Source organism: Pan troglodytes, chromosome 8 (assembly GCF_028858775.2).
Source record: "Pan troglodytes isolate AG18354 chromosome 8, NHGRI_mPanTro3-v2.0_pri, whole genome shotgun sequence".
Classification (NCBI taxonomy): domain Eukaryota; kingdom Metazoa; phylum Chordata; class Mammalia; order Primates; family Hominidae; genus Pan; species Pan troglodytes.
This window is the reverse complement of record NC_072406.2, coordinates 124398335-124422849: the sequence shown is the minus strand read 5'-3', so window position 1 is coordinate 124422849 and position 24515 is coordinate 124398335. Positions and strand designations below refer to the sequence as shown.

Below are 24515 nucleotides of genomic sequence, written 5' to 3'. Positions count from 1 at the left end.
TGTGAGTATTTTCTTTCAAGATGTTTGTGGAGTCACATGAAAGTCTTTGGGGACCCTTCTTCAAGACGCAGTCAATATCCCATTTAAGAGGTGTGGTTCTGGGGCATCGATCCAGTCTCCCACTAGGGGGAGCCGTCTAGCTGGCCCCCTCTTCCACCTCCAGGTGTTTGCTCCCAGCCTGCGCCTCCAGCAAATGCAGATTTGGAGGAGCTGAAGATGGTGAACTCATTTCCTGGGGTGCCAGGGCTGACTTGTGGCTCTCAGCCCTGTGCAACTGCCCTAGATGCCAGATATTTACAGCCCATTAACTTGAGAATTTGCAGTGAACCCAGTTTCATTCTGCAGGAGGGGAAAGTGGAGAGGATGAAGCCTGTCTTTCTTGTGCAAGATGCCTGCTCTCTAAGCTTTGGTGCTGATTTTCCTTATCAGCTAATCAGCTTGCAAGGAGATAGGAGCTCATATCTGACAGCATCTTGAGAATGTGTTCAGGAAAAAAAGCTCTAAGGCATGAGCAGCCCCTGAAATCCAGCAGGGCCGAGGCTATTTCAAGCAGTCAGGCCCTCTGCAGTTATTGGAAAGCCTGGTTCTGAGCCCTGAGTTACTGTGAGCGGAGCAGCTCCCAAATGCATAATGCCCTCTTCCCAATGTATTGCCTAATTTCTCTCCTATTCACCGAGCAAAAACTCCTGCAGTCAAGGCTTGAATGTTAAGTAGAATTTCTCAGTCATTTATGAAGAGTTTAATTTAAAAAAGGTTCCAGTAGACAAAGACGAACCCATCCATTCCTGCTACGATGGTTTTCTCTTCTACATAATGAATAGGATTCCATGTTGTTTTATTGAGTGGATCTTTTAATAGATTCACTGAACCACTAATGCATTTATAGTACTTCTTTCTTCATCTCTTGCAACGCCTCACATCCAGATATCTTTCATGTGGTTGCTCCTGAATCTGGCAGAGCAATTTGAATGAAATATTGTGTTTGAGACCTTTTCCTGTTGAACTTCCCATGACAGAAGGAGCGAAAATCAATGAGACCAGAAATAGTTTCTTTCTTGCTGGGTCTCTGAGCTGCCTTTGCTGAGATACTTTTGAGACCTGTATGGGAAATAAACTACTTTTTGGCTTATTGAAGGCCTTTAACACCAAATTATATAAAAGATTTGGTGGAATTCTTGCCTTTCTTTAGGAAGAGGGACACAAAAGCACTTTCACTTCCCAAATAATCCAGTCTTCATTGGGATCCTAAGCATTTCCATTACCAGTATTTTGCTTCTGCCCAGAGAGGGAAGACTGAATTCTACATCCATCACACACTCTGTTTTCTATATGAAAATTCTGTTTTCATTGTGGTAGGCTTCGCTCCTCCCCAGAGGCCTTAAGCATTGGGGACTGAAGGCTTTAGACTGATACTTAAAAGGAGAGAAGGCAGAAGGCATTTATGTGAAGAGGAGAGGAAGGCTTTCTGCTGTTACTTTAGCATGGAGACAGTAAGCCAAATTTATCTTCTCATTCCCCATAACTCCTTTTCTTGAGATAATGGCTCTGGATCCCAAACACCTTGCTCAACCATGAAAGGAAACAAGGCCACCTCTGCTATGAGTCCTCCTAGAGAGCTAGGATAGTCCCCATCCATCCATCCATCCATCTATCCATCCATCCATCCACCCACCCATTCATCCATCTACTTATCCATCCATCCATCCATCCATCCATCCATCCATCCATCCATCCATCCACCCACCCGTCCACCTATTCATGTGAACATTTCTTTAATCCAAGGAGCATTTATTAAGCACTTACTCTATGCCATTCTGGGGTACACAAGAGAATATGAACTTTCCCTTGATCTTTAGCTTGCAGTCTAGTTAGGGAGAAGAAAGCATAATTTCATTGCATAAAGCAATATTAAGGACTAATAGAGCTATATACAAAAGCGTAGCAGTAACTAAGCAGTCCATCACTGTGACATTAACAGAACATTAGAAAATAATACACAGATGAAGGAATGGGGCCAGGTAGGGCAATTGCCTATTATTATCCTGTCTTTGTATTGTGTGTGTGTGTCTGTTTTTCTTCCAGCCCTAGCCCATGTGCTTATGTAAGTTATGTTCATGTAATATAGATTTAGTTCTGCCTTTCTTATTGAACATCATAAGCATTTGGCATCTAGACACGCATACACACAAAAACGTGTGCATACGCAGACATCCACGTGTGCACACATGCACATATATATGTATGCACACCCTCATATATATACACACACACGTGCATACATACACACACATATGCACATGGAGAAAGAGAGAGCGAGACTGTCTTTATGGATCACAACTAAGAATTTTGATAAGAACACTTTTCTAAATCTATATTCACTATTTGTTCTATGTCAGCTAAGGATACATGGGGGAGAATTAGTTTTCTTCTTTTTCTTAATGTTTCTAATTGTGTTTAGAACTACTGAGAATTTACAAGAGATTGTTTTGAGAGTACCTTGTCTTATTTTCTCAAAGAAGAAGTTATGAGACAAGAAGGGCAATCAAACATCATGAGGTTGTTAGTTAATGTCAAGTCAAAACACATCCAGTCACTGGTGAGAGACATTCGGGCTCTATAGGCAGGGATGACCCAAAAGACCTTTTCCCCAAAATGTTAATCATACAGATTGGCTTTACCTCCTTGCATCAGAAACCCAATACTGGGAGTTTTTTAAATGTAAAGGTAGGATAGAATAATTAGAAGTCTGTGGCAAGCCGGGTGCAGTGGGTCATGCCTGTAATCCCAGCACTTTGGGAGGCTGAGGCAGGCAGATCATGAGATCAGGAGATCGAGACCATCCTGGCTAACATGGTAAAACCCCATCTCTACTAAAAATACAAAAAATTAGCTGGGTGTGGTGGTGGGCACCTGTAGTCCCAGCTACTTGGGAGGCTGAGACAGGAGAATGGTGTGAACCCAGGAGGCAGAGCTTGCAGTGAGCTGAGATCACGCCACTGCACTCCAGCCTGGGTGACAGAGCTAGACTCCATCTCAGAAAGAAAAAAAAAAAATTCTGTGGCATATATGCGAGTCTAAGAAGCTCTAGTTGTAGAAACCCCTGGGAGAATTGGGGAATTAGCTGTCAACATGATATATTAACACTGTAAACTGTAGTCATAGGTTATTTATTTTAAGGCATTTTATTTATTCCATAGCACCGGGTAGAGATACAAGATCATAAAACACAATGATGAAATACAGCAAAACTAATACAACATTGGTTTATTCTGACAGCAAAGGATTTGAACATGGCTATGAGTATGCTATTTAAGAGTTTTCTACTAGAACCAATAAAATATGTCTTCTGTTTTTCCTGACTATAAAAACTCTGAATTTACAGAAAGAAGAGATCCTAAACTCGTTGGAACTCCAGCTTAGAGACCAAGTCTAGACCAAATTGAGTCATTTTACTTTAGCCTATTACTAAACAAACATACACTTCATGTATCCGGAGATTTCATAACTAGTTTAATCTCTGAGTTCACTGACACAAGTTGTAAAAGAATCATCAAACTGCAAATTGCAAAACTTCTCAAATACCTTAAAATACAGAGAGACAAACCCATGTGTTGTTTTCAAATTATAAACCTACTAATTAAGTCTTTACATAACTAAGGACTTGAACTCTGCCTTTTCCTATCACAATCCAGCCAATTCTCTACCAGAATTGGTTCATTCAGTTTGTATTTTGTTGACAATGTAAATCATTTATATGGGCATATTCTGGATCACTGGGGTGGCCAGTTACCAAGATGTGCTACTGCATGCTTTCATTGGCTGCATTTGCATTTGTGTTTCTGATTTTGTGTTAGCTTCATTCTAATGATTGTAAGTGAATGAGACAAAAACAGATGTAAGCTTCGATGTTTAAGTAAAAGCTAAATGAGATCAGACCATTTCTTATAAATGAAAACTTCTTAGTAGAGCAAATAGAGAAAAAATAGCGTTGAGTGTCACAAGGCATTTATCTGTAGGATTGGGTCACCAAACTCACAGCACTTGTGTCATTGGAGTCACTTTATAGTCATGTTTCCAGCAGCAGTTTCACTGGGGCAATGCCATGTTATTAGGTTAAATTAATGTGAGTTGTATTCTTCTTGTGATTATACTTTTTGTAAATATTCCTATTTAATTTGTAATTTTCTTTTGACTTTAGAAGTATACATCTGCTATAAAAACAAGGAATTTCTACCTATATCATGTTTATATATTTAACAAATGGTATAATAAAAACAAATTAGGTCAGTACTAGGGGCTTTCAAGAATCCATTTCCTTTATATCATTAGGTTTGAGCAAAACTATTGTATTCCATTCTGAATCCCACATCATCTCCCATGTCATCAGTTGAAAGATTGGAACTCCCTGCGTGGGGGCTCAGCTCTGGTCCTTAAGTAGAATGACACTGCCTCAATGACAAAGCCCCTTTTTGGCAAAGTCAGCTATTAATGTGCGTTCTGCATTTAGTGTTGACTTTGTAGTTGCACCCTACATTCTCTTCAAAATGCTCAGCAGTACTTGGTTGGGTCTGCTAACCTTTTAAAGTTAAAATAGCTTTCAAAGGAATTTACTGCAGCCCTGACTTGAGTATGGAGAAAGGAGGCTCCTCCCCCAGCTGTAGAAGGACTGTGAGATCTAAGGGCCACGGGAAGTAGCCTGAGTTTTTCTTAGAAAGAAAAAGGCATCACCAAATTCACAGAAATTATTGGAGTGCATATTTGGCAAAGTGCTATTCTCTGCCCCCCAACAATGTGGTCTTCTGTTTGTTCTTTTTGGCAGCACAATAAACGTGTTTGTCATTCGCTGAGGACTATTGTGGGTGGAGGAGCGGCAGCTGCCTGGCTAACTCCTATAACACGGCACAAATCCCCAACATCATGATGAGGTGGTGGAGAACATCTGTGGACCAGAAGGGGAGGGAGATGGCACTCAGAGACAGTTCTACAAGGGTAAAGCCAACTCAACAAAAGAGTTAACTCAGGGGTCTTCATAAAATTCCACACATTTTAGACAAAGTCGATTTTGTTCATCCCTTGGGGATTCTGTAGCTCACATTTATCAGTACAAAGAACCTGACAGATAAACCTAGGTTGTGGACCTCTGACAAATAGAAATCAGTGATGGTGGATGGTACTCTAGGGCTTTCACTGTAGAACTTAAAAACGATGAGAATCTAGGATTGGAATTTTAAAAGTTGATTTACATGATTCTCCTGTAATGATGAGAGCAAAATCTGTCTGTGAGATTATTAATAAGTGAACTGTCTTACCCCATCTCCTCATGTAGTTGCTTCCTTCTTATCATTCAGGTGAGATCTTGGGTCTTAGCTGAAATGTTTCTTCCTCTAAGGGGCTTCCCTGGCTGCTCTCTAAATCACGTCCCCCATTGAACCCCAAATACTCTACACATATTGGCAAGGGAAGGGGCCTTGTCTGTCTTGTTCATGGCAGTAGCCACAAGACCAGTTCCCAGTACAGTCATCATAATCATGGCTGACCCTGACTGGGTGTTTGCTGTTTGCTGGGCATCGTTCAGTGCCCTTAGCTGTAATTAAATATCTATACCACAGCCATGTAGATAGGGGCAATTATTAGCCCAATTTCACAGAGGAAACTAGGGTATGGAGGAGGGGCGAGGTCATTGCCCAAGGTCACTCAGTTAATGAAAGACAGAGCCATAACAAGAATTCAAATATTTGTTGAATGAACAGATCACTGAAAATCTTGTTCTGTAAATGTTGGAATCCAAGGGAAGCCATCTGGGGATGGCTTTACTAAGACTTGGGGAAGTGAGGTCCAGTTCTGCTTCATCCAATTTACCTTCGGTTCCTCCCTCTCTTCAGAGTTCAGGGGCTGGTCAGAGGGAGACCTCTTGATCTCGCCCCCTCTGCGCCACTCAGGTGTGCTTTAAAGTATAATTTTCAATCCTTAAAAGTTTTGCTGGGGCCAAAGTTAAGCTTCTCTTAAAACACTCTCTGCCTTTTAACAGCATAGCCCCACGAAATCCCAGAAGTGTCTCTTTTCCTTACCTGAGAAGCTATAGAGACTGGAAAATCCCCTGCCTGTAGTGAGTAAAGAGAGAATGCAGAAAGTTTAAGAAAAGATCATGGAAAGGAGAAGTCTCAGAGTGATGTTTCTACAACACAAAACCTGGCTGGGGGCTGCAGCTCACACTTGTAATCCCAGCACTTTGGGAGGCCGAGGTGGGCGGGTCACTTGAGGTTGGGAGCTCGAAACCAGCTTGGGCAACATGATGAAACCCTGTCTTTACCAAAAATACAAAAATGAACCGGATGTGGTGGCACGTGCCTGTAATCCCAGCTACTCAGGAGGCTGAGTCAGGAGAATTGCTTGAAGCTGAGATCACATCATTGCACTCCAACCTGGGCGACATGGTCTCAAAAAAATAAATATAAATAAATAAATAAAACACAAAACCTGACCACAATCCTCCCCTGATTAAACCATCAGGTGCTCCATTGCCTTTCAGACAGTTTATACTGGGGGTTTACAAAGTTTCATCTCACAACGCTTTCTCTCCAAAGCAGGGGTTGGTAAGCTTTCTGAAAAGAAAAAAGTAAATAGTACATTTTGTCAGCTTTGCAGGCCATCCCATCTCTGCTACCACGAATCCACCTGTAGTTGCAGTGCACAGCTGTAGACAATATCTACATGAATGAGTGTTGCTGTGTTCTAATAAAACTTTCTTTAAAGGCACTGAAATTTGAATTTCATATAATTTTTTTTTTTTTTTTTTTGAGACAGAGTTTCACTCTTGTTGCCTGGGCTAGAGTGTAGTAGCGTGATCTCTGCTCACTGCAACCTCTGCCTCCCAGGTTCAAGTGATTCTCTGGCCTCAGCCTCCCAAGTACTGGGACTACAAGTGTGCACCACCACTCCCGGATAATTTTTGTATTCTAGTAGGGACAGGGCCAGGCTGGTCTCGAACTCCTGACCTCAGGTGATCTGCCCGCCTTGGCCTCCCAAAGTGCTGGGATTAGAGGCATGAGCCACCATGCCTGGCCCTGAATTTCACGTAATTTCTACATGTCACGAAATATTGTTGTTTTGATTCTTTTTTTGAACCACATAAAAACGTGAAAACTGTTCTTAATTCGCAGGCTACAAAACCAGGTGGCATCTGGGCCTTGGCCCTTGGCCATAGCTTGGTGACTGTCCTGTAAGATAGAGCCGCTACAGCTTCCCGCCTTCCCACAGGTTTTGCCCACCCTTCATGTCACACTATCCTTCAGGTCTCACTTGGAGATTGTCAGCAGAGCTCTTCTGCAAGCCCTGTACTAGGTTGAATCCCTTTGCTCCATTCAGGATGAATATCCCTTATCCAAAATGCTTGGGACCAGAAGTGTTTCAGATTTCAGATTTTTTTTTGGATTTTGGAATCTTTGCATTATACTAGTTGAGCATCCCTAACTGGAAAACCTGGAATCTGAAATCTAAAATGCTACAATGAGCATTTCCTGTGAGCATGACCTTTGAGCATCATGTGGGTGCTCAAAAAGTTTCAGATTTGGGAGCATTCGGATTTTGGATTTTCACATTAGTGATGATCAACTGTGCAACCATGGCACCAGCCCACTGTCACCCCCCTTAACAGTAATTTCTCTTTCCCTTAGTGTCTAACATCTCTCTCCTTGCTAGACAGTAAATCCCTTGAGGACAGGGCCTGCTTGGGTCACATTTATTTCTGAAATCCTAGTGCCCTGCCAGGCCAGACAGTGCTGGATACTCAGTAAAGGTTTTTGGACTTGCACATGACATTCTCATGACATCTCATTTTTCCTTCCTTCCTTCCTTCCTCCTTTCTTTCTTTTCTTTTCTTTTTTCTTTCTCTTTCTTTCTTTCTGTCTGTCTGTCTGTCTGTCTCTCTCTCTCTCTCTCTTCTTTTTCTTTCTTTCTTTTCTTTTTTTTTGAGACGGAGTTTCGCTCTTGTTGCCCAGGCTGGAGTACAATGGCGCGATCTCAGCTCACTGCAACCTCTGCCTCCCAGATTCAAGTGATTCTCCTGCCTTAGCCTCCCGAGTAGTTGGGATTACAGGCGTGCCCCACCAAGCCCGGGTAATTTTGTATTTTTAGTAGAGGTGGGGTTTCACCATGTTGGTCAGGCTGGTCTCAAACTCCTGACCTCAAGTGATCTGCCCACCTTGGCCTCCCAAAGTGCTGGGATTACAGGCGTGAGCCACCGAGCCCGGCCCCATGACATCTCATTTTCTATTATTATTGTTCACTGCATGCTCTGTTTGGAAGCTCAGCACTTCCTGATTCCTTGCGGGTATTTGAATTTAGGGTGCAGTTAGAACTTTCAGAGTAGATAACAAACCTCAACTCCTTCGTTTGGCTTGAGCTGTTCCCCACCCCTGGCTAGAAGACTCCAGGAGCAGGTGAAGGTTGTGCCCACAGGCACGACTGGTTTGGCAATTCAGTAAAAATGCTCAAACCGGCTGTGCCTGTGGACGCAGCCCAGCGTGAACTCAACCATTTGGAAAACAGAGACGCTTACTCCGCAGGGAGAGCTCCACGACCAGGACTCCCCCGGTCTGGTCTCGCAGGAGGCGCTTCCGTTTATCGCAGGTCTGAAGACCCAGAGAGGCAGAGAGGAGAGAAGCGGGGAAGGTGGGATGATGCGTGAGCAAAGGGGAGAAAAGAGAAAGAAAAGATATTTTAAAAAGGTCACAAATGGGGTGGAGTCACAATTCCCCAGTCAACAGAGATGAGTTACCTTTTTAAAAAATAACCCAGAAGACACACTGTTCATCCCTTCTCCAACTTGAATACAAAGAGAAAGCTTTACTTTGTTAACTCTTCAAGCCAGAGGGAATCCTTCTGGAAGAGGTCATTGAGTGTGGAAGGGATTGATCCCGTTTCCTTTGATAAGGCTTCTACTTACCACTCTCACCACAATAATTAGAGAAGTGGACACTTGCAATTGTATTCTGGTTCATTTTCTTTTCTTTCTTTTTAAAAATATGGCATTGATACTTATCCTTTGATCAACTGTACAGTGTCTCTCCCCTCCTCTCCCTGGCTCTGCACTCTCTGGTTTCTTTCCCTTTTGCTGTTTGTGCTCATAAAGAACCATTTTCTGGCCAAATGAAACAATAGCAATAGAGATTATGACCTTATTTTTGTTGGTTACTATAGGCTATGTGGATAGCAGCCTCTTTGGAAACACCGAGGTCTCCAGTTGAAAGAGACCAGAAAGGAGAACAGTTTGAGATTTGGCATGTCTAAGTGTCTAAGTGGTGGTTCTCAGGCTTGAGTGAGCACCGGAATGACTGCTGGCTTGTTAAAGCACAGCCTACCAGGCCTTCCTCTCACGTGGTCAAATCAGCCATGATCCAGTGTCGGGAATTTCTGCAGCATCTCTCTGAAGTCACAGAGGTGAACCCTCAGGCTGTTCAGTCAAGACTAAAAACACCCACCTTTTGAGTTATTTCCACGGCCTGTCCCTGCCACCTAGACCTTGAATTTCCCTTGCCCTTTTCACTTCTTCAAAGTATTTCCAAGTCTGTTATCACTTTCATTTACCTACACTGCCCTCTGATGAGGGAAGGGCCATCATTACTTAACACACTTTGCTTAAGGATGAGAAAGCAGGTCCCAGCAGGTTAGGCGACACATGCCAGACCATGTGGGTTGTTGGAGGCAGGGCAGATAGGGCCCCGAGCATCTGCCCTCACGAGCATCTGCCCTTATACTCAGTGCCATTTCCTCCAGATGTCCTCAGCACACAGCTGCCCTGGCCTGGTTATGATTTCCCCACTCAAACTCCAGCTCCTCCAATACTGGCACCCTTTAGGTAACATTGTCCTTCTGGAGAGAGGCAGCTCACCACTGGGCAGGAGAGTTTCTCACTGTCGCAGATGAATGTCTCACAGTGTAACCACACCTTGGAGAGTTTGGGGATGTTCTGGAACCGGAAAGCATTGAATTGGAAGGTTGCCCTGTGATCTCTCCCATTCTCATGCACGAGGACGGTTTCATCCGTGGGGCAGCTGAGGCAGATGGGGAAAGAAGAGTGAACTGTCACCTCCTTGAACTCCAGCAAGAGCTGCTGAGCGATTTACACACAAGGCTCCCGAGGTGGTTATATGGCCTCTAACCTTCCCAGGCATTTTGATTAGCAGCACCTCACTTGATCCTCACAACTGTGAGGTCAAGTTGATGAGCTAGGAGATGGGTATTACTGTCCTCATTCTATAGACAAGGTATGATGGGAAGGGACTTATAAGAGCCACACTTTTAGTAAGTTACACCTGTGTCCCAAAGAAAGAAAATCTCTAGGAGATAAGGCCCTCTGAGGACTGGAATATGTCCAGCCCTTGAGGGACATACAAAGTAAGGACAATGGCACCAGGAGCAGCATTGCCCCTGCTGCCACAGCTGCCTAAGCTCAAGTCACACCCAACACATTTCTGTGTGTGAACTGTGAGGTTTTGCATTGAAAATTTGTATTTATGGTATATTATTTAAATTATGTATACATAGTTACTTTTGTAAAAATGTGATCACATTTTTCATATAAGCACAGAAATAATGACTGAAGGATACCGTCTAAATGTTAACACAGGCTGATACAAAGGGATAAAATTATGGGCATTTTTGGTTTTCTTCTTTGTATTTTTATGTATTTTTCCAAATTCTCTATAATGAGAATACAATATTTGTATAATATTCCAACGTCTCAAAGGTAATAATTCAGTTTAAAAAATGACACAGATGGGCATTTATTTAAGCTAGTGGTTCTCACTTGGTCCACTTTGTGCCCCAGGGGACATTTGGCACTGTGATTGTCCAGACTGGGGGAATTGCTGCTGGCATCTAGTGAGTGGGCGGACACCAGGGCTGCTGCTGAACATCCTACAGTACACAGCACAGCCCCCACAGTGGAGAACGGTCCCACCCCAAATGTCAAGGTGCCAACATTGAGAAACCCTAGTTTCAGCAAACATACTTTTTCATTTAACAAAGACTGATGACCTAAGTGCCATTCCTTTAACTAGGTGTTGGAAACAGACACAACCATTCTTGGGACTGTACAGAGAAGCCCACACTATTGTGGGGGTTTGTTATCTGCAGGTAACAAGGGGTACCAGGGTCTGTCGCTCTGCAGGAAAAGGTCTATGTTTCGAAAGCGTCAGACCACTGAATAGCACCATAGCAGGCCTCAAATTAATGCAACTCTGAAGCATCTTTCTTCTTGTATTGTAAACTCGGCACACACGCCAGAGAGTGGTCCAGTTACCCCAGGGAACCTTCATGATGTTCTCTACCCCACCCCTTTTCCCTCAGAAACAGACAACGGGGGGCCAAGCTAAAGGAAGGCACTAAGGAAGTCAAGTGTGAGAGTGAGGGAGTGAAGTGAGGGAATGCTGTACCTTTGTATCTGAACCAGGGGTCAGAGCCGGGTCTGTGTGTGGTGGGCTCTGAACAGTGATGAAACTGTGGCATTTTCCAAGTTGTGAAACAAGACTTCTGTAGGATCATTTTGTCAATAAACATGAGATCGTCGTATGAACTCAAGATGGGAGTTCTTAAAATAGCTCTTTGCAGCCAGAGTGCCCCAGGCGTGGTCAGCCAGTGGAAAATAATGTAAGCAGAGCTTTGTCAGGGGGTGGGGAGGAGGCAAAAAATAGGCAGATCTAGATGCCTTGGCACTGCTGCTTCTTGGCACCAGCTGCAGCACCCACACTTCAGTGGCAGCTGCCTCTAGATAGATGGTGGAAACCCACAGGAGGCTTTTATGCCCTCTCTGCATGAGCCTCCTTTCCCATGTCAGATTGCTCTTTGAGATAAGTATGCTGCTTTTGGGGCATCCATGTGTACAGGGAAATTCCTTATGATATATCTCCTGCCATCTCTCCAGGAACTTTTGTAAACTGGGTTTTTTTTTCCCCAAAGGGGCCCGGTGTGAGCAAAAATTATCTGGAGATTGTGGGAGTGGACTTTTCCATTCTCCCCTTTGGCACTGAACTTTGTGCATGTATCTCCAACTTTGAGGTGCCATGTCAACTAGGAAGAATGTAGAAATGGGTCGGGATGTCTTACATCTGGCTGTGTTGAAATGCAGATTCCGTGGGTTTCCCCAGAGTCCTTCTGATCTGGTAGGTTTACAGTGCACCTGCATACGTAATAGGCACCCTACACAGTTTGTGTGTACACTAGAGCTTGAGGACAGTTGTGCAGACCACCCAAAGCCACAGGCATCCCTTTTTCAGCCATGTTGCACATCTGCCAGATGGGAACAACGGCACTAGAACTCCCTGCAGAGAGATGATTCCAGGGGTAGCAGAAGCCTTTGCCTAGTGTGACCATTGCCTGAGAGAGGTTCCCAGTGCCTGATAGCAATTTCTGGTCCCTGCAGGTCAATACGTTATTTCAGAATTCCTGGAGTCATTTGATTGCACCATTGCTAACAGAGGCTAAATGAATTGAATCATTCAATGGCAGATGTGAGGTAAACACCCAAATTAAGCTGCCATCTCTACAGGAGGCTTTGCTGGGCTGCACAGGATTGCCTCGGCCAGCCTGTCCTGTCCAGGCCACTCAGGAGGTAACACTGACTGAGTCTGAATCCCAGGCCTTCTCCTTACTAGCTCCATATCTTGGGCACATTTCTGGACCTGTGCCTCAGTTTTCTCCTCTATAAAATAATGATTATTATACTGTCTACTTTAGAGAGGGTTTAATGACATTTAGATAAATTAATATTTGTAAAACACCTATCTAGAACAATGTTTGGTATATTGTAAGAGCTGTATAAGTGTTTGCTAAATAAAAATAGAGGTCCAAAATAGCTTCACTTTTGTTATCCAATTATGTTTATCCTTGACATTAATTTTTCCTTGGCCTGATGGGTTCTGAGAATAACACAGGCACATTGGTCTGTTATGTGCTTTGTTTAGAGAATGATCTCTTCTTTGTTTACTGCTAATTATGTGTATGATGTCCACATCTCTTGTCTAGCCCTGTCTCTCCTCTAATTTCCAATAGTACAATTCTAAGTACTTCTGGACAATCATCATTTGAAGCTTAACATGTCTGTTAGTGAACTCAGCGAGAATCCATATTTCCTTATCCAGAAACCTCCTTCTCCAACAGCCAAATCCAAACACTCTTCCTCAGCTTTGTAGTCCACAGATTTAAGAACACAAAGCCATCTTTTTCCATTACTCCCCAGATTTCTTGCGCTGTCCTTTCCTCCACCTCCTATCTGATTAGTTCCTACATTTTCTCATTCCTGTAGAAGCATCTCCCTACTTTTTATTACCTTGTTCCATTCACTTGGCTACAATAGCAGTTCATGTCTTATCACCCTTGCACAATAGCTGCCAGGGCCTCTAATCTGGTCTTTCTCCTTTCCATGCATGTTTCTAAACCATCCTGTGTATGACTTCCAGCATTGCCTTTCTAGGGCGCACTTCTAGTACTACTTTAGTGCTTTACTCCAAATTGTAAAAGCTCCCGGTTATCTACTTAATTAGTAATAAAAACAATGATCTTATTTAAAATGGTTGGACTATCTAGCAGGTACCATCTGCTAAGCTTTTTATATGGATTATTTAATTTAGTCATCATCACTGTGGTTCTGTTGTCGGACTAATTGGATTTGAATTCAGCCTGCACACTTCCTCTTGCACACATACACACATGCACACACACGCATGCGCACACACACATTTAATATGAGACCTTACCCTCTCTTGTGCCTCAGTATCCACATCTGTAAAATGGGGATGATAGTAAAACTAACTTTCTTGTTGTACGGCTTAAAGGAGTTAATATAAGGTAAAGCTCTCAGAACAGTATCTGGCCCCTAGAATGCACTATGTCCTGTTTCTTAGTATTTGTTCTTTGCCTGGAACCATAGATGGTGTCACTGCTGTAACTCCAGCAGGCTTCACCTCTTCCTCCCAAGCTTTCCCAAGCCAGAGCAAAGTAGCCCGATAAATGCCTGGTTCCACTGTTCAGCCCTGTCTCTAGATAGTGTACCTACCCCTTGTTGCCTGGTTCCACTGTTCAGCCCTGTCTCTAGATAGTGTACCTACCCCTTGTTGATCAGCTGCCACTGCAAGGGATACATGAAGTCAGCCGAGGGGGTGGCCCAACAGCTGTTCAAGACCACTTTAAACCTGGAAATAAAACAAAATGGCATCACTTTGAAACACAGAATCTTATGCCTACAAACATCTGATGATTAAAAAGTATGTCAGCTAGTCTTTTTTTTCTTTGCATTTAAACATATAAACTTGGAGGAAATGTACTTACCTAATGCTTAACCCTTTGGCTTCCACTCCTGCAAACAGATCTGAACCGATTTCGGATGCCTCCAGGACAAAGGGAGCTTCTTTCTTGATGGAGAACTTGGCATTCTTTGGAAGGAAATTGACATTGGGCATTATGAACTCTCAGATTGAGCAGCTAGGTCTACCAGGAGCAGATGAATTGGGATGGGGTGGGGATGAGAATCAACCTAAAGACATAAGCAGGTGAGACCATAGAGTGATCCTCCAAGACCAGAGAAATTCTAAGTCTTAAGACACTATGCCATCTTAGAAGGGATGAGGACATCATATAATCACGTATTCTAGATTTGCTCATTATAGTGAGACACACACTGTATGTCTCATTTATGCCAATGAGATTTCACTAATGGAAAACAAGTGAAATTCAGGGATATTAAGGCACTGTGTTATACTGAATCGCCCAAGGACACAGGGACTGAGCACATACAACACCCGCCTCTGCCCTCACTCGTTGCTACTTTTTGCCTGAGCAGATTTCAGCGTGGGTTGGGAAGTGTAGGATCAGATTCCCAGATTCCCAGTACAATCATCAACAACAATAACAACCACTACCACAATGTATTGATCAACTACTATGTGTTGGGCACTGACGATGGACTCTGTCAGGATTTTGTTAGCGAACAAAACAAAGATATCTGCCTTCAATGATCTGGCATATTCTAGCAGGGGAGACAAACAGTAAGTAAGTAAATGATATAATATGTAACTATAGACCATAGGACATTATCTAGAAAAGCTATAAAACATGCAGAGCGGGATAAGGAAGATCAGGAGTGTGAGGAAGGGCAGGTTGCAGTTTTAAATACAGTGGTTGGGGAGGCCTCACTGAGGATGTGACATTTGAGCAAGATTTGGAGGAAGTGAGGAGGGGGGCCATGTAGCTATCCAGGGAAGAATGCTTGAGTCAGGACAGAGGCCCTGGGGCAGGACTGTGGCTGGCAGCACAGCAAGGAGGCCAGTGTGGCTGGAGCAAGTAAGTGAGGCAGGAGGGTGGAGAGTGGGGAGCGGGGCGGGGGTGAGGTTAGATAAGTTGTGGGGGCTGATCAAGAAGACTGGGGCTGGCTGGGCACTGTGGCTCACACTTGTAGTCTCAGCACTTTGGGAGGCCGAGGCAGGCAGATCACTTGAGGCCAGAAGTTTGAGACTAGCCTGGCCAACCTGACGAAACCCTGTCCCTATTAAAAATACAAAAATTAGCTGGGTGTGGTGGCAGGCATCTGTAGTCCCTGTAATCCCAGCTACTCTGGAGGCTGAGGCAGGAAGATCTCTTGAACCTGGGAGGTGGAGGTTGCCATGAGCCAAGATTACACCATTGCACTGCAGCCTGGGTGACAGAGTGAGACTCTGTCAAAAACAAAAAACAAAAAACCTCAAAAACTAAACACTGGGTCTTACTCTCTGAGTGCAGTGGGGCAACAAGGAGTCAACACCACGATGTGAGCACAGCAACAGCAGGTTCTGATCACTGGCCTGGCATGTGGGATATTTCCCTGCCATTCTCATCAGGACATGCTGGGTGAGCTGTTAGGAATAACAGCAGTGTTTCTGTTTGACTTACTCAAAGGAGGCTGATTTCTCCATTCTCTGAGTCTTGAGTTCATTCAACCCTAGTAACAATCTTGAACTGCTCTGTGGATTAGCTTTCTTTCTTTCTTTCTTTTTTTTTTGAGATGGAGTCTCGCTCTGTCACCCAGGCTGGAATGCAGTGGCGCGATCTCGGCTCACTGTGAACTCTGCCTCCTGGGTTCACGCCATTCTTCTGCCTCAGCATCCCGAGTAGCTGGGACTACAGGTGCCTGCCACCACGCCCGGCTAATTTTTTGTATTTTTAGTAGAGACAGGGTTTCACCGTGTTAGCCAGGATGGTCTCGATCTCCTGACCTCGTGATCTGCCCGCCTCGGCCTCCCAAAGTGCTGGGATTACAGGCGTGAGCCACTGCACCCAGCCTGTGGATTAGATTTCAGAGACAAAAGCATTACCATGGAAGGGCAAGGATCCTGGGCTAACCCGAGCTTCCACCGCTAACTTGGGACACACTATAGGCAAGTCAGCCTTTCAGGCCTCAGCTTCTTCCTATGCAAAATGGACATAACCTTTGTGACTTTATGTAATAGGAGAATAAAGCTTAGACCAGGTTACTGTTTGAAAGACTGAGTTTCATAGACCTGGAGATTTGCAGAACTGCAATAGGTAGACAGTGGCAGGAGGAACGGATTTCAGCAAGGATGTCTAGTTAAAATGGACTTTATAGTATTCCATGGTGTATATGTACCACATTTTCTTTATCCAGTCTGTCACTGATGGGCATTTGGGTTGATTCCATGGCTTCACTATTGTGAATAGTGTTGCAATGAACATATGCATGCATGTGTCTTTGTAATAGAATGATTTATATTCCTTTGGGTTGCATGTATCTTTGTAATAGAATGATATACATTCTTTTGGGTATATACCCAGTAATGGGATTGCTGGGTCAAATGGTCTTTCTGGTCGTTTGCAAAGATGGATGGAGTTGGAAGCCATTATCCTCAGCACACTAACAGAGGAACAGTGCATGGTCTCACTTATAAGTGGGAGCTGAACAATGAGAACATGGACACAGGGAGGGGAACAACACACACTGGGGCCTGTTGGTGGGTGGGGTGGGAGAGGGAGAGCATTTGGAAAAATAGCTAATGCATGCTGGGCTCAATACCTGGGTGATGGGTTGCTAGGTGTAGCAAACCACCATGGCATATGTTTACCAATGTAACAAACTTGCACATCCTGCACATGTACCCCAGAACTTAAAATAAAAATAACAAATAAAGATAAAATAAAGTGGACTTTACCCCTCACATGTCAAACACACAGGGACTTTGTTGAGAGGACTCAGAATCTCTTTTGTTTCCTAGTGCCTCTGACATTATTTTACTGATGGCAAGTCCAGCAAGGGCTCCCTGATTCAGTCAACTAGAAGTCAGTTGCTTCCTCCCATTTGTCAGCCCCTGCACCATTTAAATGGCTGCAATAATTGGATAATAATGTTCTTAATCATAAGGGATCTACTGGCTTAATATGCAGGTTGAGGTGGCAGATTTACAGTGGTTTTTAATGTTCCTTGTTATGTTCTGAGATTTGTCATATTTTGAGAGGCCATTTTCAAATATAGGAACTTACCTGGGGACCCCGATGTAGTCCCCAAACCTGTCAGAGGTATCGCTCCCAACTCTTTCTGCTAGGGGCCAGCCAGCAGAATGTTAGAATATTGGAATAATACCTCTCCTCATGGAAGAACCTGCCTGATTCTGTTACAAAGTGAAGAACAGAGCTGACACCGTTAATTCAATTTCTGAAATAGAACACTAATGATTGAGTTCTCTATATTCTCACCCAACAGCTCAGGGAAGGCTTGGAATAATTTTTCCCCTACTTTCTCTATAATGTGAAAATTAGAAACCTATTCCAGATCCAGTAACCTTCCTTTATCCACAGGAGATATGTTTCAAGACCCCCAGTAGATGCCTGCAACTGCAGATAGTACCAAACCCTATATATATTACTTTTATTTTGATCTGATAACATGGATGGCTACTGAGTGACTGACAGATAGGTAGTGTCTACAGTGTGGATATTCTGTACAAGGGGATGATTTATATCCCAGGAAGTACAGAGTGAGCGGTGCAAGATTTCCTCATGCTACTCAGAACAGGTGTGCAATTTAAAACTTAAGAATTGTTTATTTCTAGAATTTTCCATTTAATATTTTTGGACCACAGTTTACCAACGGTAACTGAAACCATGGAAAGCAAAACTGTGGGTAAGAGGGGACTACTTTACTGAACGGTTGAGTCACAACTAGCCGGTGTCACAAGTTAAGGATGAGTACACCTGGCTTAACAATAGTTCATGTGGAAACATCTCGGAGTTGCTCCATGTGAAATAGTGGTGAAAAAAACTGCCCTAAAGTTATTTTCCTAGGACACATTCCTAGAGTCTTCCAGAACCTAGAAGGTCACCTCTGACCCGTGATGGCCTGCACAGGTCTGATAAAGTCTAGAATATAACACTTCAACTTTGGGCTTCATTTTTTAATAGGGATACTGAGCAACTGGATCATATTCAGAGAAGAGTGACTAGGATGGTGAATGAACCACCAACAGAGACAAGATGTTTAGCTTGGAGAAGGTGGACATATTTGAAGGACTGTCAGCCAGATAATTATATGATATTATTTCAGAAGACAGAACTGGGACACATGCACGAGAGTTCAGGGTGTCAGATATCAGAGCTGATCTAAAATGGGAAGGCCCAAATATCATTGTCTTTGGAAGAGGCAGGGAGGCCACCCCACAGCAATATTGCAGAAGGGTTTTGGGCTTTGGGTGGAAACTCAAGGTTCACCACCTCGGAGGCTTATTTTGACTCTTGGAGTCTATGATTTTGGCCTCTATTGCTTGCATTTTTTCCGTCTTAAGCTTTTTCATTTCTCTCTGTCTAAAAGGAATGATCAGTACTGTTTTGATTGAATAAAAGTCAATATAATCCAACACTGACATTGATGTTCAGCCTTATAAAGTTAACAATGCTAGAAACCCTCAGAGTTTCCACTTTAAATAGAGTCAAAGTCTACAATGATGAGAATGGCTGCTTTCTTGGGTACTTAACTTGTACCAGGCACTGTGCTGAGTGCTTCCTAAAGATTATTTCATTTAATTCTATAACAAACCTATGGGGTAAGTGCTATTATTATCCCTGTTAACAAATGCAGAGATAGAAGCCCAGAGAAGTTAACTAACTTGCCCAAAGTCACACAACTAGTAAATGATGGAACAAGGCTTCAAACTAGTGGTCTGTTGAGAAGGCCCATTTTCTTAACCACAGCACTAGGGTATTTCCGTAAGCCAACTACCTTCCTTTATTTTGTATTGAGGGTCAAAATAACTTTTCACTAGGAATACCAACCATGGGATATTGTCAAGAGTGAGTGGGAGGGGGATGGAGAGAAAAGAAAAGAAAAGAGGAAGCCTGCTGAGTAGAACTGGTGCTTTTAGAGCCCAGCATTTGAAACTCTCAGGATCCTAAGCAATTAGCAGTGCATTGATTCCATTGTGTTATCTAGGGCAGAGCTCTCTTTCTGGTAATTTGATGGAAATATATGCAGGGAGCAGTTGTTGCTTCAGAAACACATAAGAATGCTCTGAAAGCGGAAGAAGGGAGGAGAAAAAAATACCAACCACATGGGTCAGGCATAGGGAACTGAGCCCATGGCGGGAATATTAATCAGTACGAAAGTGTCAGGACGGCAGAGTCCCTTCTTTGCTGAGGCCCATTTGTCCTGGAAAGGTCTTGGTGGGCCTCAGGGGACGCTTGACCCTTAATTCTATACTTGTTGAAGGGGGTGTCCCGTTATCTGTCTGTCCAGCCCAGAGGATGGCCTGGGGGATGCTGAGGACATGTCTCTTATTATTATTATTTTTTAAGAAAATAAGCTCATTTCAGTTCTAATACTTGATGTTTTGTTTATGCCTGAAGCTCAGCTCTACACAGCTGATGGTGGGCAATGATTTTTGACAATCCTGGTGTCTCCGTGTTGCCAACTATTGTAAAACCTTCATGGGATCATATCTATAATTTTATCTGGTTAAAATAACAATTATTCACTTCCAGACAGGGATCCAATAGCAAAAGCAGCCTGTCATCAGGGAGTCCCCTGAGACTGTTGTCAGTGCGCAGAAGCCAATTTTCCTCTCCGGACAGCTTTCATCAGTGACTGTAGTGGTTTCACCACCTTATCATCACCCTGGTGGCCCATGCTGTATTTAGCCCCCGATTATAGGTCAAGGGCTACGTGGATTCCTTTTCTCAGTACTTAACGACTAGTGGTGTGTGGCTAGGGGCAGATCTAGATTTTGTGGGATCTTGAAACTTTTACAATGTGGAGAGCCCTCTTTAATGAAAAGAATCACATTTTTCAATACAGAATTAGACACAAGGCCTTGAAAGGGCCTTGAAATGAGTTTCATTCCCTTCGCAGTAAGTAAAGTGACCATATCTAGGAGATCTGTGTTCCAGACTGGCCACCGCTCTGAACTACCTGTGGGCTCTCAGGCTAATCCTTCCTCCCTCTGGGCTTCTGGTCCTCATCTGTACAACAGACTAGGTTATTCTAGGATCCCTTACAGCTCTCGCCTTCTGAGTTCAGCAGGGCTGATAGCTTCCAGGCAGCAGGTTAAGCAAGTTTAAAGAGTTCAAAGTTAATGGAGTTACAGGTAGTACGATGTTTCTCCTTTGAGAAGTGAATGGGTTGGACATGATGCCTTTCCAACAGGTCCTCTGGCTCTGATGTTCTATGCAAAGGTTTGTATTTCTGCCCACATCTTCCTTTAGCCTGCTGGGACAGTCTCTGTGTGTATGGGTCCTCAATGCAAGCTGCAGGTTTGAAGAAACAAAGCACCCCTTCTAAAGAGGAGAGCAGCTGGGCAAATGGCCATTGCATATTTAGTTTCTCTGGAGCACTTTATTTTGAGAGAGACCAAAGTGTGCCTTTAACTTCTATGTCAACATGGGCAGCCTGCCCAAATTAAGCAAGGAGGAAATGCTACTTGAAAGGCTTTAGAGACCAAAGAATTAGGCAGTGGAGGCCGACCCCAATCCTTCTCTTTAGCCCTGTCCCAGTCAGGAACCTCAATACCTTGCCCCAAATATTTTAAGAGCTAGATCTTAAATATAAATCTCTGGAGGGGGTTGTAGTGAAAACTAATCTTGACTAAGAGTCAGACATTGGCTGTCTTATTGTCTGTTGACCTTGCCTCAGTTTTCTCATCTGTAAAATGGGAAGGTTGGTCTTATATCTTCGCGGAAGATTGGTTTTTTTGTTTTTGTTTTTGTTTTTTGAGATGGAGTTTCACTCTTGTTTCTCAGGCTGGAGTGCAGTGGTGTGATCTTGGCTCACTGCAACCTCCGCCTCCCAGATTCAAGCAATTCTTCTGCTGCAGCCTCCCAAGTAGCTGGGACTACAGGCACGTGCCACCACACCTGGCTAATTTTTGTATTTTTTTAGTGGAGACGAGATTTCACCATGTTAGCTAGGCTGGTCTCAAACTCCTGACCTCAGATGATCCGCCTGCCTCGGTCTCCCAAAGTGCTGGGATTACAGGTGTGAACTACCACGCCTGGCCAGATGGTTGGTATTATAGCTTATATCTTATACCTTTCAGCTCTTCTATCCAGTCTATGAATCTGACTTTCTGTGACACTTAGTTTTTAAAGAGGTTTAAAGCTAAACCAAAGTTCATGTTTCAACTTGAATTTAATAATGGGGCTCTGCACAGAGCTTGGGGAAGACTGAATCCCGAGGAAGCATCCCACCATCTCCTAGAAAGGAAAGGCCACAGGGAAGTAATGGGAACCTGGAGACCACTTACAGTGTAGAAGTTGAGAGACAGTTGGCTCTCAAATGTGCCCATGCTCCCGTTCTTCACGTGAACAGTGGCCACTCTGAAAAGGGGAGAGAATTTTGCATAAGGACTGAAACACGCTGATTGATAGGACCTGCAGTACACACATGAGGCAGCCAGCCCTCCATGCCGCACAGCAACTTACCTCTGGTCAAAGGCAGCCTGGTTCACCAAGTAGGTGGAGTGGTAGGTGCAGGAGAAGGAGTAGTTGACAGGCTGGTTTTTTACAATCACTGTGGTGTCATTGGAAACGATGTGACTGTAGAAGTGATAGATAGGTGGCTTGTACTGGACAAAGAAAGGAGACAGTCAGGATGAATCTGTTTCCCCGCGATGGGAATGAGGGTTCTGGGAAAAGTGCAAGAAGATGGCTCAAAAACAAGTCCAGTGGGGAGACAGGAATGTCTGCCACTGACGGTGGCATCCACTCTTCTTGTCTGCGGGTGAGCTGATAATTTTGTAAGGGGTTCCTTAGTTTATTCAACTAAGAGTGTTTAAAAATGATCTAGGTTGATGTCATATGCTTAAAAATCTCCATGTATCCATTGGGCTTCTGACCAAAAAGAACTGGCTCAAGAATCTCTGTTTCCCAAAGTCAACTCTTCATCCATTTCTCCTGTCCAAGTATTCTAAATGAATGCTTCACCCATCTCCAATTTCTAGAGTGTTCCCTTCTGGTTCTTTGCTCTTTCCTTCTTCTGACTATAAGCACGATTTCTGAGACTCTTTCCCCTGACTTGTTGGGCTCTAAAATCACAGAATATTAGAGCTGGAGGGGATCTTGAACATCCACTTGAAAAGTGACTGACCTGAGACCACACAGCTGATTTCTAGTTCACCAGGATATACTCAAAGACATGATGTCTTGTTAATCATGCTCATGACTCTTCCCATTAAATCACTGAATCCTTGTGAGGCCTTTAGAAAGAGGAGCTGGCCCTGGAAGCTCTTTGCTCTCATGCTCTGAGATGGATAGATGCACAACCTTCTGGCAGGTAGGGCAGTAGGAATGCTAGACCTTGGTGGGGAGGTTGGGAGACCTAGCCTCCCTTCCTGATTCCATCCCTACAGGCTCTGTGGCCTTGAATGAGTGACTTTATTGGGAAGTCTCAGACTTCTCGTCTGTCATATGATACTTGGTAAGAGGGTGTCTGTTTCCTAATAATTATCTTATGATATCCCATCCTGGGCACTTCACAAGACCGAGTTAGAAGTTGTATTATACATTGGTCACTCCCTAAACTGCTCTTCCAAATGCTCTTTGTCACCGCTTTGAAGTCTCAGGCAGAGAATGGCTCATCCATCCACCCATCCAATCCAGGAAGGATGGCGGCTTGTGAGCACAGGCTCAGAACTTGAAGGTGGGAAATGTACTTTGTTCTACTAGAAGGTAGCTTCACTGGCTTTGGCAACAAATTAGGAGGATAAGAGTCAAGCCAAAAGAGTTATCTAAACTAGGCAGAAGAGAATATTTTAAATAACACCAACATTCCAGGATATTTGGGAATCAGGACTGACCTTTAAAAGGAAATGGGTAAATTCTGAATCCTTTCAAGGACAGATGGCAGACATCTCATTCTTGGGTCCAGTTGCCTTACCTTAAACAACTCTGCACTGTGTGGCCTGGTCTTACCTCAGACTGGGTTCCACAATAGGACTTGTTTTTAGGTGATAAATCTGGGATCACAAATTGGTAGTAACCTCCTTCGTGGACCCCATTGTAACACAGCCCTCCGAGGGCCAGCTGATGAACTTCCCATCCATAGGGACACTCGGGGATTTTGGTGATGATGGTTTTGGGATAGCAAAACACAAGAATGACGTCTGGAAAGAGCACACATATAGTTTAAAATCAGTTAGGGTAATCATACTAACCTACGTAACGAACAGTAGATTCCAGCTACACCTGAGCATGCAAAAGCAGTTGGTTAAAAACACCTTCCCTGCTATTCTTCACCAGCTGTGACAAAAGTTTTCCCCAAACTTCAGTCATTGAAGAGTCACTCTTACAGTTTTTGCTGCATTTATTTAATGACTGCACCACGTTTAACATGGAATTAAAATTAGTCCATTTGGAACTTTAAGGAATGTATCTGTGAAACCACAGGTAGGATGTATTAGACATACATAAATATATATTAAAATCTCCATAACAATGAGCACATAATTTAAACATTTTAAATGTCAGTTTCATGCATAATATTGTGAAATACTGATTTAGGGCACAAGATAGAAATTCAGTAGTTGAATGGAAAAAAAAGTGGAGATGTTTTATGTATATATAATGGGATGTGGGGAGAGAGTGTGTAAGTAAGAGAGTGAAATAGAGCAAGCATTCTCTAATTAAAAAAAAAGTCTGAGTTTATCCAATACATCTTTGCTCCATTTGGGAAAAGTCTGATTGGTATTGGAGGGGGTGCTTAAGTACTTTCCTGCTTGGCTACATCATTACATTTTTATAACAAGTTAAGCACAGAAGTGCTGAGCATTGTAAAAGGAAACTTCAGTAAACTTTTCGTCCCAGGAAAATGGACTTGGCGAGGACATACCTGCTTTATTTGGAGCGCACGATTTTGCAGAGGCTTCTGCAAAGATGGCCAACAAGACAAAGGCCTTCGTCACCATTGCTTCTCAGAACCTGGTCTCTGCCAGGTATCCAAACCAAGCTGGCCAAATGTTTACGGTCCTTCCAGGGCCTGAGCCTCGATCATT

At 43.5% G+C, this 24515-nt stretch overlaps 1 protein-coding gene across 1 annotated transcript; it reads right to left on the bottom strand.

Annotated features, from left to right (window-relative positions):
- Positions 1–5927: 5927 nt before the first annotated feature.
- TECTB (tectorin beta) lies at positions 5928–24515 on the bottom strand. The gene is made up of 9 exons (XM_063781176.1): positions 24353–24515; positions 23437–23627; positions 21949–22091; positions 21771–21843; positions 14326–14429; positions 14106–14189; positions 9890–10052; positions 8558–8630; positions 5928–6101 (listed from the first exon to the last, which is right to left on the bottom strand). The coding sequence occupies exons 1-9, from the start codon at positions 24426–24428 to the stop codon at positions 6022–6024; spliced, it is 987 nt and encodes a 328-aa protein (XP_063637246.1). The 5' UTR covers positions 24429–24515; the 3' UTR covers positions 5928–6021.